This window comes from Puma concolor, chromosome E2 (genome assembly GCF_028749965.1).
Source record: "Puma concolor isolate L17-30 chromosome E2, mPumCon1.1.hap2, whole genome shotgun sequence".
In the NCBI taxonomy this organism is placed as follows: domain Eukaryota; kingdom Metazoa; phylum Chordata; class Mammalia; order Carnivora; family Felidae; genus Puma; species Puma concolor.
Genome location: NC_141681.1, coordinates 55,612,007 through 55,624,793, shown reverse-complemented (window position 1 = coordinate 55,624,793; position 12,787 = coordinate 55,612,007). Strand labels below are relative to the sequence as shown.

At 51.1% G+C, this 12,787-nt stretch overlaps 1 protein-coding gene across 1 annotated transcript; it reads left to right on the top strand.

Moving 5' to 3' along the window:
* The first annotated feature begins 4,065 nt into the window (after window positions 1-4,065).
* Window positions 4,066-11,854, top strand: KLK5 (kallikrein related peptidase 5). Its single transcript, XM_086690561.1, has 6 exons — window positions 4,066-4,195; window positions 4,457-4,541; window positions 6,685-6,958; window positions 7,483-7,739; window positions 7,864-7,997; window positions 11,360-11,854. The coding sequence occupies exons 2-6, from the start codon at window positions 4,469-4,471 to the stop codon at window positions 11,513-11,515; spliced, it is 894 nt and encodes a 297-aa protein (XP_086546687.1). The 5' UTR covers window positions 4,066-4,195; window positions 4,457-4,468; the 3' UTR covers window positions 11,516-11,854.
* The last annotated feature ends 933 nt before the right edge of the window (window positions 11,855-12,787 follow it).

Genomic DNA, 12,787 nt, shown 5'->3' with positions numbered 1-12,787 from the left:
TAAGAAGACATCTGTGAGTACTCCACCTGGTTCTAGCCTTCATGGTGGCTCTCTCCCCTCCACTCCTTTTGTAGCAGTGAAAGCAGGGAGGTGAGAAGGCTGGGAGGTCACTGTGTGTAGATGGGAGAGCAGAGCAGGAGCCAGATCCCAAAAGACCGCGGACCCTAGGTTGAGAGGATAGGACTTTCTCCTGAGGGCAGTGGGGAGCCATGGGAGGCTTGTGAGCAGGAGCAGCACTGTGGCTTTGTACAGGATGGACCAGAGAGGGGAGACTGGAGGCCAGGGAGGAGATTGAAATGACAGTGCAGGGAGAGAGGAGGGCTGAGTGGCGGCTGGGTGGTCTGGGGAAGGGGGCTGAATATGGGGTCACTGTATGGAAAGGGTTGGGTGGATGACATTCTCATAGAGGAGAGAACCTGTAGAAAGTCCTGAGGGTGTGAGAACATCAGGTGTGCCCCAGATGGCACACCACTCAGGTGATGGCAAATCACTCAGGATGAGGGAGCCAGGGTTTGAGGAAGAAGGAGTGGGTGTTGTGGCTGAAAGTGTGGGTCAGTAGAAGGCAGTGTTGGCCTTGAATGCCAGGAAGAAGCACTTGGCCTTGATCCCGAGGGCCTTGAGAAAAGGGCGGGGTCAGATCTGTGCACCAGAAAGATCTTGCTGTGGTCCATTTGAAGGGAGAGCAATGGGCAGAGGGGAGGAGAGACTGTAGGTCCCCCTAAGAAATGAAGGGAACAGACACCAGGCTTCTTCGTGCTTTCTGGGCTTCTCCCACCAACATGCACCATACGTGATCCCTAACCAATGTACACACCTCTACCCCCAAGTCCCAGGCCTGTCCCTGTCCTCGGAGAAGCCTTCTTCTCTTACAACCCCTATGCATCATCTCTGAGGAAGCCAAGGTGTCCTTCCAGGGAGGTGAGTGGGATGGGTAGGGCTCCCAGAGAGAGAGGGAAAAGAGGGCTCTACACGGGGGCTGGATTTAAGAGCAGAGAGACATTCAGGAACAGAGGGAGAATCAGAGACAGCAATTCATCTCTTTCAATATTTACTGCGACTTTATTTTTGCCCAGGACAGTATAGAACAAAATCGGAAGTTGTTAACCAGAGCAATCGCGTCATAGATGTTCAAAGTCAGTCGTGTGTTATTCTACAATGGGAGAGTTATGTGGCCCAAAGACAGAGGGAGTCTTCAAAGAACACAGACCCTCCACTGCAACGGTCTTCAGATTTAGAGAAAAAGCACACATGCATGTCTTAAAAATCTAAGCAAGGTGAAAGTTGACCAAGCCACATGATGGCAGGGAGTGGCTGATTTTTATGTGTACATGGAAATATTGTCACGTGAATGGCCTGGGCCCGCCTTGACCAATCCCTTCTGAAGGTTACGAATGACAAACAGGGCCATGAAATGCGCCAGAGTCACCAGGAGGAGCCAGTCAGTGGATGTCCAGAACAACTAAATCAGCTTCAGTTAATTGAGAGGGAATTGTCTTCCTTTTTCAAAGATACTGATTTATTTTGAGACAGAGAGCGCAAGCAGGGGAGGGGCAGAGAGGGAGGAAGAAATGTCAAGCAGGCTCCACACTCAGTGCAAAGCCTGACGCAGGGTCAATCTTGCAAACCGTGAGAAATCCGCTGAAATCAAGAGCTGGACGCTTAACTGACTGAGCCACGCAGGCATCCCAAGAATTATCTTCTTTAATGGATACGACTAATAATAAACACTTACTTAGCACATGCCAGGCACTGGTCTACGGACTTTATATATTAACTCACTTAATTTCCATAGCAAGCCTATGTGCTAAGTTGGAGTCATACCAAATTTACATCCAGTGTTGGGAGACTGGAAAGACTATAAAGTTGATCCTATGCACAAGTGTGATGTACACAGGTGTGTAAATTCACTGAAATGCGTGTCTAAAATTTGAAGGGCTTCCGGAAGAGATTGAATGTGTTGGTTTTAGAAATGTAGTTTAAAATGTTTGAAGATACTTGATTGGCTTAGTTTGTAAATGAGACCAAACATTATTGTAAAGAACCACCTAGAATAAAAAAAAAAAAAAAAGACAGATCTAGAATTGAAAGGGCTGTAAGCCAGCATTGAAAGATTAAGAAAAGAAGTGACTGGGCCACTGGAATTGTCACTTTAATATATGCAATATAAATTATAATCAAGATAAACCTCAGAATAGTTTCTTTTCCCCCTACACACGGAAAGCAACCTCAAGGTCTCTAAAACCTCTGGTTCAACAGGTGCAGGCTTACAGACGTGAGGAGTGCAGTTCGGTTTTACCCTCAAGGAATGTGAGTTCCAAAGGGATCATCTCCCGGGGTCCTTGTCTGGTTTTTTTCACCTCAGTCTGGTACCCCGTAAGGAGCTGCTGAGTGAGTAAGGGGCTCTTACATCCCAGTGCGTCAGACTTGGAGACACTGTTAGAAACAGATGCAGAGAGCTGGGGCCAGACACAAAGAAGAGACCAAATGGAGAAAAGATCAGGAAAGGCAAGCCCAGATGACCCAGGACTGGTGATAGAGAAGCCACTTTTTGGGCTCCCCACCCAGTGCCCCATTTCCGACAGGGCCAGGAGCCACCCACCCCTTATTCTGGCCTCTTTCCCCATCAACAGGTGGCCCTGCCCAACCCTCTCACCCACGCCTGGCTGTGCCAGCCCAGTCAAAGCCTCTGCGGGGGGCGGGGGGGGTGCCCTCCCCCTCTACCGGACCGGATCCCTGCCCCTTTCTGCCCTGTGGCTCCCGCCTCAGGGTGAGGGACAGGAGGAGGGGTGAGGGATCCCTTAGCAAAGTGGCTTCCAAAATACAAGGCGAGGGAGGCTGAGGGACAGAAAGACACAGAGATACAGATACTCAGAGCCAGTGAGAGACAGACAGAGACAGAGGGACAGAATGATGTAGACGCAGAGACAGAAACAGGGAGATCAAGAAGGATAGAATCACAGAGGAAAGAGAGGTATTAGAGAAGGAAGGATACAAAGAGAGACCCTGAGGTATAGAGAGACGGAGACTGGGAATCACAGGCACATAAAAGGATAGGAGGAAACTTAGGCGGGGGATGGGTTTGCTCACTGTCTGGGGTGATGGTTGGGTATATGTATGTCAAAACTTATCTAATCGTACTCACCAAATTGTACACGTTAAATATACGCAGTTTATTGTACTCCGATTATACCTCAAAGCTGTAAAAAAAGAAAAAGAAAAAGAGAAGTAAAGGAAAATAAGATGAGAAGTCTAGGGGCGCCCAGACGGCTCAGTCCGTGAAGCATCTGACTCTTGATTTCGGCTCAGGTCACCATCTCACACTCCTGAGACTGAGCCCTGAGTCTGGCTCCAAGCTGAGTGTGGAGCCTGTTTGGGATTTTCTCTTTCTCCGCCCCCCCCCCAAAAATAAATAAATATCAGAACCATTAAAAAGAGAGAGAACCTCAGAGGAGGATAAAGTGCAAGGGTTAGAGACACAGAAAAAGGCGGGGGGGGGGGGGGGCGGGTGCTGAGAGACAGACGCGGAGGCACAGAGAGAGACGGGAATCCTAAGGTGGGGGGGGGATGTGAGGTGGCCGCGGGGGGCGGGATGTGTGATGGGGTGAGACACCCAAAAACAGATAGTTGGTGGACGCTTTATATTGAGAGATTCTCAGAAAGATTTAGAGGGACGCAAAAACAGAGAAAGAAGGCTGTAAGAGTTTGGAAAAAAAACAAAAACAAAAAAACAGAGACACGGGTGGGAAGGCTATAAGGCGGGGACAGAGAGAAGCGGAAGGAGTATAAGGCATGGAAAATAAAGAAAAATCCTGGCGCCAAGAAGAGCGCCCAGAGCAGGTCAGAAGCACGAATGCGAGGCTGGGGGGCAGGGGCTGCAGGTCGAGGTGGCCCAGCCCCGCGGAGACCCCTCCCCATCCCCCGGGGCCAGGGAATTAGGGAGTGGCCTTTGGGACTGGGTGGGGGGGGGTGCTCTGGAGGTGGAGGTGGGGGGCAGGCAGGAGGAGTGATTGCTGAGGCCTGACGGGGCGCCTCACTACCTGGGAATGCGCCCCGGGGATCAGTGGGTGGTTATAACCCAGGCCGGGTGCCCGGAGCCCAGGAGGAGGCACGGAAGGACGGCGCAGGCCTGAGAAGTCTGTGGCTGAGCTGGGAGCCGGTTCCCCACCCCCTACCAGGGGGGACTCTCGCTTGGCAGGTGAGGCCTGGGGAAGACCACTGGAAGGGAGAGGTGTCTGCCTCTGGCTCTGGGCTTGGATGCACCCCCACTCTCTCTATCCTCCCTCCTTGCCCAACTGGAGAGGGCTGGATGTCTGCCCTCTGAAGTCTGTAGCTCTTGGGGGATTGGAAGGCAATGTCCAATGTCTCTGCCCTGGGAAATGGGACAGGGAAGGAAGGGACGTGAGGTAAGGGCTCCCAGAATCACCTGGGCCACCCTGCCCTCTGTCCTTCCCACCAGGTCCAAGTGGCCATGGCTACAGCAGGACCCCCCAGGACGTGGATGATCGGTGCCCTGATCACAGCTCTGATTCTGGGGGTGAGAGGTAACCAGAACCCCTGTGTGTGCCTGTTGGCAAACTGTGGGTGGGGCTCTGGGTGACTCTCTAAGTGACATTCGAGTGTTTGTCCCAGGGAGACTCTGTGGGTATGGCTCCAGGACTGGGTGACTAGGAGTCGGTGTCCGTATTTGTGATCAAGTGATTGTGTATGGCTGTGTGCCTGTCACCGTGTGTATGTGTGGGGGGGGGGGGTGGGGAGGGGACCTTTTCCCATATCAAGTGACTGCCTGTGACAGGTGCATTACCCTGGAGGCTGTGTGTGTGCGACTGTGTGACTGGGTGTGTGTGCGTATAGGATCATGTGTGGCTCAGTGTCTGTGCGGGTGCTTGTATGCATGTTATGTGTGTGACTGTGTATGACTGCAGGGGTCTGGGGCTCTTGTCCCTGTGTCACCAGATTGCAGGTAACAAACGTGCTTGTTACCATGAAAATGTGTGGCCAGGTACTTGCAGATAGCCGTTTGTGATCGTGTGATTGTGGCTGAGTGCAAGACTACGGGTGGCTATATTTGGGTTGCGTGATGGCTTGGGGTTCTATGTGTGCGTGTTTGTGACTGTGTGTTTATAGGGGGCTGTGTGACGGCACAGCTGTGTGGGTGGAGTTTCCATTCCTGCCTTAATAGAAGTGGCTGTCACTAGGAGGCAGTGGCTGTGTGCGGGTGGCTGATGCCAGGTCACTTGCACTGTCCCATGCTGGGTTTACTGAGTGTGATATTGTCACCAGGCCAACGTGCCTGTGGGCAGAAGTGCATGTGGTGGTCTCTACATAGATGTATACGTGCATTCGTATCACTGAGACACTGGGTGGGTGCATGAGGTCTCGTGAGGCGTTCACCGAGTGCGTGTACCTGGGAAGTGTGTGTACCATGAGACGGAGCTGTGCCTGTAGCCATCCCGGGGGAGACCACGCGTGTCTGTGTGTGTGTGTGTGTGTGTGTGTGTGTGCGCGCCTATTGGTGACAGCCGTTGTGCGCATGTTTCTTGGAGTGTGTGCATAAATGAAGGCGGCACCAGTGCCTGGCATCTCTGGGTCATCGGCAAGAATGTGAACAACTAAACGGACTATGGGGGACTGGCGATGGAGTGAGGTATCCGTGTATGTCTGTAGGGGGGACGGTATTGGCAGGAGGATTCAGGAGGTAGGTTCGTGTTTGAGAAGGCAAAAAATCAGGCCTGCTCTCTGCCACCACCCGGCCCCTCTAGCTGAGCACTTTCCTGGTTCTGCTCCCCCAACTCTCGCTCCGCCCAGGGGCTCTGACTCTGCCCCCTTTCCTCAACCGCGCTGCTAGTCCAGGCTTTATCCACAGTCAGGGTCCCCTTGGGCAGCGCAAGCCAGGCCCCACCTGGATGGCTCTCCCTCCTTTTGGCCAGGTTCCACTTCCGGTCCTGTCTGCAGCTCTTAGAGCCCAGCCCCTACCTCCTCGCCCAAGTCAGGGCTCTTTAAGAGACCCTGGCCTCTCCAGCTGCCCCCTCCAGGCCTGACCCCACTTCCTGAGCCCAGGTCTTACCCTTAAAGCCCTGGTCACCGGTCCATTCCCCAGGCTCCACCCGCTGAGCCTTGGCTCGGCCTCTGGGGTCGTCCAACCTGACCCTCCCTGGCCCCGCCCACTAAGCTCTAACCACTCCCAGGAATCTTGAGGTGCAGTCAGAGTCCAGTAAACCACCTGATCCTGGACTCTGTCCTTGAGTTCTTTTTTTTTTTTAATTTTTTTTTTCAACGTTTATTTATTTTTGGGACAGAGAGAGACAGAGCATGAACAGGGGAGGGGCAGAGAGAGAGAGGGAGACACAGAATCGGAAACAGGCTCCAGGCTCTGAGCCATCAGCCCAGAGCCCGACGCGGGGCTCAAACTCACGGACCGCGAGATCGTGACCTGGCTGAAGTCGGACGCTTAACCGACTGCGCCACCCAGGCGCCCCTGTCCTTGAGTTCTAAGCCTTGCCCCTCATCAGAGATTTCACCCTTAGACTCCAGCCTTCGCCCCTAAAGCCCCGGGCCCGCCCCTCAGTGTCAGGGCCCTTCGGAAGTCAGACGACCTCTGGCTGGCCCCGCCTCTTGGCTCAAAGACCCACCCCCTGCGCCCAAGCCCCGCCCCGTCCCCAAACCCCGCCCATTTTCTGCCCCTAGAGCCTGTTCTTGCAAACGATGTTACCTCTTGCGACAACCCCTCTGACGCCTCCGGCACGCGGCCCTCTGGGAGCACGCGGGACCTTGGAGCTGGGGCCCAGGAGGACACCAGGGCAGACGAAGGCAGCAGCAGCCGCATCGTGAACGGGACCGACTGCGAGAAGCTCGGCCAGCCTTGGCAGGGTGCACTGTTGATGCATCCCAACCAGCTCTACTGTGGGGCCGTGCTGGTGCATCCGCAGTGGCTGCTCACAGCCGCCCACTGCCGGAAGCAGTTGAGTGGGGCTCTAAGAGCAGGACTGCACAGGGCAGGGGGCAGGGGTGGGGGCATGGAGATGAGGGTCCGGCGGGGATGACGAAGGGGTACAGTTGAGATGGGATTAAGGATGGAGATGGGGTGCAGAGGGCTGAGGCTGGAGAAAGGATCGTGGCAGGGGTGGGAGTTGGGCGTGCGTTGGGTTTGGGGTGGGTGCATATGCTGAGTGGTTTGGAATGGAGATGTGATTCAAAGTGGCTTTAGAGTTTGGGAGGGGGTGGGGCGCAGATACATGGGGTTGGGGTGGGGCTGAGGGTAGGGCTGGGATTAGAGTTATGGGGAGTTTTGGAGGCGGCTGGGTTTGAGGTTGGGGTGTTTAGATCGTGTTGGGGATGCACACGTGGTGGTTTCTGTGTACAGAAAGGATTCAGGTTGGGGATGGGATGGGTGGAGTCGGGGATGGGACTAGACTTGGGATGTGCTTGAAACTGGATAAAAGCATAGGGTTCGGGGTTGTTGGTAATCTGCACCATCTTCCTTAGATTTTTCAGAATCCGTCTCGGCCACCATTCCCTGTCACCCGTTTATGAATCTGGGCAGCAGATGTTCCAGGGGATCAAAACCATCCCCCATCCTGGTTACTCCCATCCCGGCCACTCCAATGACCTCATGCTCATCAAACTGAACAGAAGAATCCGTGAAACTCAGTATGTTAAGCCCATCAACATCTCCTCCCGGTGTCCGTCTGCTGGAACCAGATGCTTGGTATCTGGCTGGGGAACAACCAGCAGCCCCAGCAGTGAGTGTCCAGGCCCCTCTCGACCCCACCCCTGCCTGCCTTCTCCCCCTCTCTGCCTCTGAGCACTGCCCCTCCCCGTCTTCCTCACTGCTCACTGTGGCCCTACTCTGTGTGTCTCTGACAGTTAAATTCCCCAAGGTCCTCCAGTGCTTGAACATCACCGTGCTAAGTATCGACAGGTGCAAGGAGGCCTATCCAAGACAGATAGATTCCACAATGTTCTGTGCTGGTGACAAGGCTGGCAGAGACTCCTGCCAGGTAAGGCTTGAGACTTCTGCATTTGCTCAGCAAATACACAGCAAGTGCCAACTCTGTAACCTGAAACCTTGCTAAGTGCTGGGAACCCAGCCCTGTCCAGTAGAAATATGTGAGTCATACATGTAATTTTAAATTTTCTAGTAGCTGCACTTTATTTATTATTTTTTAACATTCATTTTTGAGAGACAGAGACAGAGAATGAGCAGGGGAGGGGGCAGAGAGACAGAGAGAGAGAAAGGGAGACACAGAATCCAAAGCAGGCTCCAGGCTCTGAGCTGTCAGCGCAGAGCCTGACACAGGGCTCGAACCCACGAACCGTGAGATCATGACCTGAGCTGAAGTCGGATGCTTAACCCACTGAGCCACCCAGGTGCCCCTATAGTAGCTACATTTTAAAAAGAAACAGGTAAAATTAGCTATTTTAATAATAAATTCTGTTTAACCCCATGTATCCCAAGCACCATGATTTAAAAATGTAGAACATATAAAACATTTGTAAATGAGATTTTTTACATTCTTTTTTAAAAAGTTTATTTTTATTTTGAGAGAGAGAAAAAAAGAGCACATGGGAGGGACAGAAAGAGCTACCATATTAGACAGCACTCACTGGTCTAGACGGAGAGATCAAGTCTGCTTTGTATGGTTAGGCAGGTTGTGCACTGCAGATATCACATCTAAGGGGGCACCCTTCACGTAATAGATACTAGTTTTGTCTATTTGTTTTGGCAAATTTCAGGCAGATGACAGTTACATATCTTGTCCCCACAAAATCTGTAGTATGAAAGTTTCCTGACAAATGCTAGTAAACTGCCTTGAGGAAGGAAAACAAAAACTTTCGCTAGGTATTTGAAAAAAGAGAATATTTAATACAGAGGCTTGATTGCAAACTTGTTGGAAGTTTGTTGGAGGGCAGAAAAGGTTCAAAAGAAAAAAAAAACCTCCAATGGTTGGGCACCTGGCTGGCTCAGCTGGTACAGCATGTGACTCTTGATCTCAGGGTCGTGAGTTCAAGCCCCACATTGGGCATAGAAATTGCTTAAAATAAAATAAAAAATAAAATTATTTTTAAGCCCCAATGGTCAAGAAACTGCATAACTAGGGTAATTTCAGAGAATTATAAAACATAGTTTTATGATAGCAAGTGATGAAGGACAATATTCAAAAGGGTGTTTGGGGAGCATCTGGCTGGCTCAGTCGGAAGAGCATGAGACTCTTGATCTGGGGTTGTGAGTTCAAGCCCCACACTGGGTGTAGAGATTACTTAAATAAATATATTTTTTAAAAATTTTAATGTTTATTTATTATTTCTTTATTTTGAGGGAGAGAGAGAGAGAGAGAGAGGCAGAGAGAGAATCCAAACAGGCTCTGCACTGTCAGCACCGAGCCCAGTGCGGGGGCTCGATCTCACAAACCACTGTGAGATGATGACCTGAGCAGAAATCAAGAGTCGGACACTTAGCCGGCTGAGCCACCCAGGTGCCCCAATATATATATATATATATATATATATATATATATATATATATATATATATTTACTTATAAAAGAATGGTTAGGAGGGCCTCCTTGAAGAGTTGGGTAGAGGCTGAATGACACGAAGGAGTCAGTCTTGCAAAGGCTAAGGGTAAGAAAAACATGTGCAAAGGTCCTGCGGCAGGGAAGAGTCTGGCTGATTCAAAGGACAGAAAAAGCCAGAACGTTTGGGAGACTGAGGGAGGGTGCAGTAGGAGTTGAGCCTGGAGAGATGGGTGGGGGCAAATATTCAACAAATACTCCTTGATCCCCAATACAGAACTTCTTTATGTCCTCATGGAAGCTCTATCCTTTGAGGATGACAGAAATTAAAATTATACTGTTGCAGGGATCAGGACCCTTCCCTGTATTCAGGCCCTCAACGGTTCTAGAGGGATATAAATTCAGGTGTTCCCTGCCAGCGGGAGGTACACTTCAGTAACACTGGCAATTAGTAAGCACATCATCCCATTCTGATGGCTGGGCAACCCCCCCCCCCCGCCCCCCACCCAACCCCCCCCACAAAAAGAATTTTACAAACCTGACAATTGCAGCAACTTCCCAATATCGTCTCTGTCCCCACGTAACATGGAAACACATATCTGGAGAGAGAGAGGGATTTTTATCAGAAGAAAACACATCTAATCCACAGGGGTCAGCATTTAAAATCACTGTAGCTTTTCTGGAGCCCCGTTTAGCACTTTGTTTTTCATTCTGCAGACCTCAAGTAGCTTTTCATACCAGCGTGTGGTCAGGGTGTGGCCCCTGGGAGCAAAAAGTAACACCACTAATACTATCATAATAATAGCAGCTAATCTCAGACCCCGCTTTATGTCGTTCATGTACATGGATGAGCTCATTAACTCACTTAGCCATTATCGATAGCTCTGTTTTACAGAGGAGGAAGCAAGCTCAGAGCAGTGAACTAACTGCCTCTCAAAGGAAGTTCTGCCGGGATAGTAAGCAACATACAATGAAAACAATTAATCTGCAAGAAAGTTGAAAGTTAGAGGTTCACAGGCGGCCAGGCTCTTTTGCCTTGAAACAGGGCTAACAAAGAAAGAAGCCAGGCTCTGGATTTCTTTATACTGGATACCAGTATCTCGCATAAGCACTCATAAGAAATGGCTATGATAAAGAGTGGTATTATTATAGGAGAGGAATTGCTGGAGCTGTGGGGAGTTAAACACAGGCAACCCACGGAAGTGGTTCTCAACCTACCCCCAGACCCACCCCCAGGGGACACATGGCAGTGCTTGTTCATATTTTCGGTTGTCACAGCTGTCCCCTGGGGAGGAAGGGGGTTACTGGCATCTAGTGCATAGAGGTCACGGATGCTGCTGAACACCTTACAACGCGCAGGATGGTCACCACAGCAAAGAATGACCTGGCCCCGATGTCAGTGGTGCCCAGGATGAGAAAGCCTCATCCGAAGGCTGAGAACTACCTCTCTGCAAAGATGAGGTGTGTAAGAACAAGGTGGATTGCCGCAAGGGCAGGCGAAGAGTGAGGAAGGGAAAAGAAGGCATGTCCAGTAGGAGAAATACAATGATCGAAAGCTGGAAAAGAGAAACAGAAATAGGGACCGGGAGACCCAGTGAGGGCGACACAGGTGGGGGTTGGGTAGAGAGGGGCAAACAGAACTTCTAAGGTTTGGATTTACAGTGATACGTTAACATTCTCTCCCCCTCTCTCCTTCCCTCTCTCTCACCTACGTCTCCATCACCTCTCTACTTTTTCCGCCTCTGTATCTCTATCTCTTGCCACCCTGGCCTTTCTTCACCTGTGTGTCTCCCTCTCTCCACCTCTCCACATCTCTGCCTCTCTGTGAGCACCTTTCTCCTCCACAGGGTGATTCTGGGGGGCCTGTGGTTTGCAATGGCTCCCTACAGGGCCTCGTGTCCTGGGGAGACTTTCCCTGTGCCCAGCCCAACAGACCCGGCGTCTACACCAACCTCTGCCAATTCACCAAGTGGATCCAGGACACCATCCAGTCCAACTCATGAGGCATCCCGGGACTGGGCATTCTGATGTGCCCCATCCTCTGCGGTCCTCACTCTTGCAGGGACCATGACACTCCCTCCAGACCCCTGTTCCCTAACAGGGATTAGCAATCTCAATCTCTCCAGCCCCTCCAAGTCTCCTGGAATCAGGGTCCCCCTTCCCCAACAGTGGGCTGATGCTGTCTCTCCATTCAGGTCCTAGAGACAGTTCCCAGAATGACCAATGTGAGGGCTGCACCTCAGTCTCCCCGGTGCTTCCTTCCTCAGACCCAGAGGCCATCCCTGCTCTGCAGCTGTGACCCAAATCTGGTCCCAGAAATAAAGCATCTGAGGAGAAGTGGACTCTTGTGTGGTGTCCCGCACTCACTGAATGACCGGGCAGCCAGGAACAAGTCACTTCTCCCGTCCACGCCGCTGTGTTTGCTCTATTGGGTTATTTCAGTTGCAAGAAGCAGAGATCTGCTCAAGCCGCTCTGCGTTTTCTTCACAAATGCTGTTTGAGTGGGTATTTTGTGCCAGGAAGCTTCCAGATGCTGAGATTCCACAACAGGCAAAACAGAGAGCAACTTCCTGCCTCACGGAGCTCCTATTTTCACAGGGGAAGACAGATAGTAAAGAGATAGACAAATTATGTACTATAATAAGCGTGTAAGTGATATGAATAGAATGACCACAGAGTACAGAGGAGTGTTAGGAGGGTCCTTATAAGAAGGAGTTGTCGGGGGGGGGGGGCAGTCAGAGTGAGAGATTAGAAGATGCTACAAGATGGTTCTGAAGATGAGGGAAAGGGAGAGGAGCCTAAGAATGTAGGTGACAGTCCAACCGCTCTCTGTAAGCAAGCACACGATGGGTGCCATGGTGCAAAATACGGACAAATAATACTGACATAATTGCAGGTGACGGAGATAACTCAAAGTTGGAAGGTTAGGGGGCAAAATGTAGAAGAGAGCAGAATGCTAGCTGAGGGGCAATCTTGAGTATCTTTTCCAAAATGATGCTGTTGGTCGATCTGCTCTTGGCAACAGGAAAAAATTCTAAGTGGCTTGAATAGTTAGGTTTTAACTTTGCGTACCAAGTAATCCAGGTAAGGGCTGTCAGGGCTCCTGTTACACTTCTCTCTGCTTCTCTTGGTTCTCCTTGGTGTGTGGTTCCTCAAGATCAATGACTGCAGCGAATGTCTTTTATTTTTAATGATTATTTTTGAGAAAGAGACAGAGCATGAGCAGGGGAGGGGCAGAGAGAGAAAGGGAGACACAGAATGTGAAGCAGGCTCCA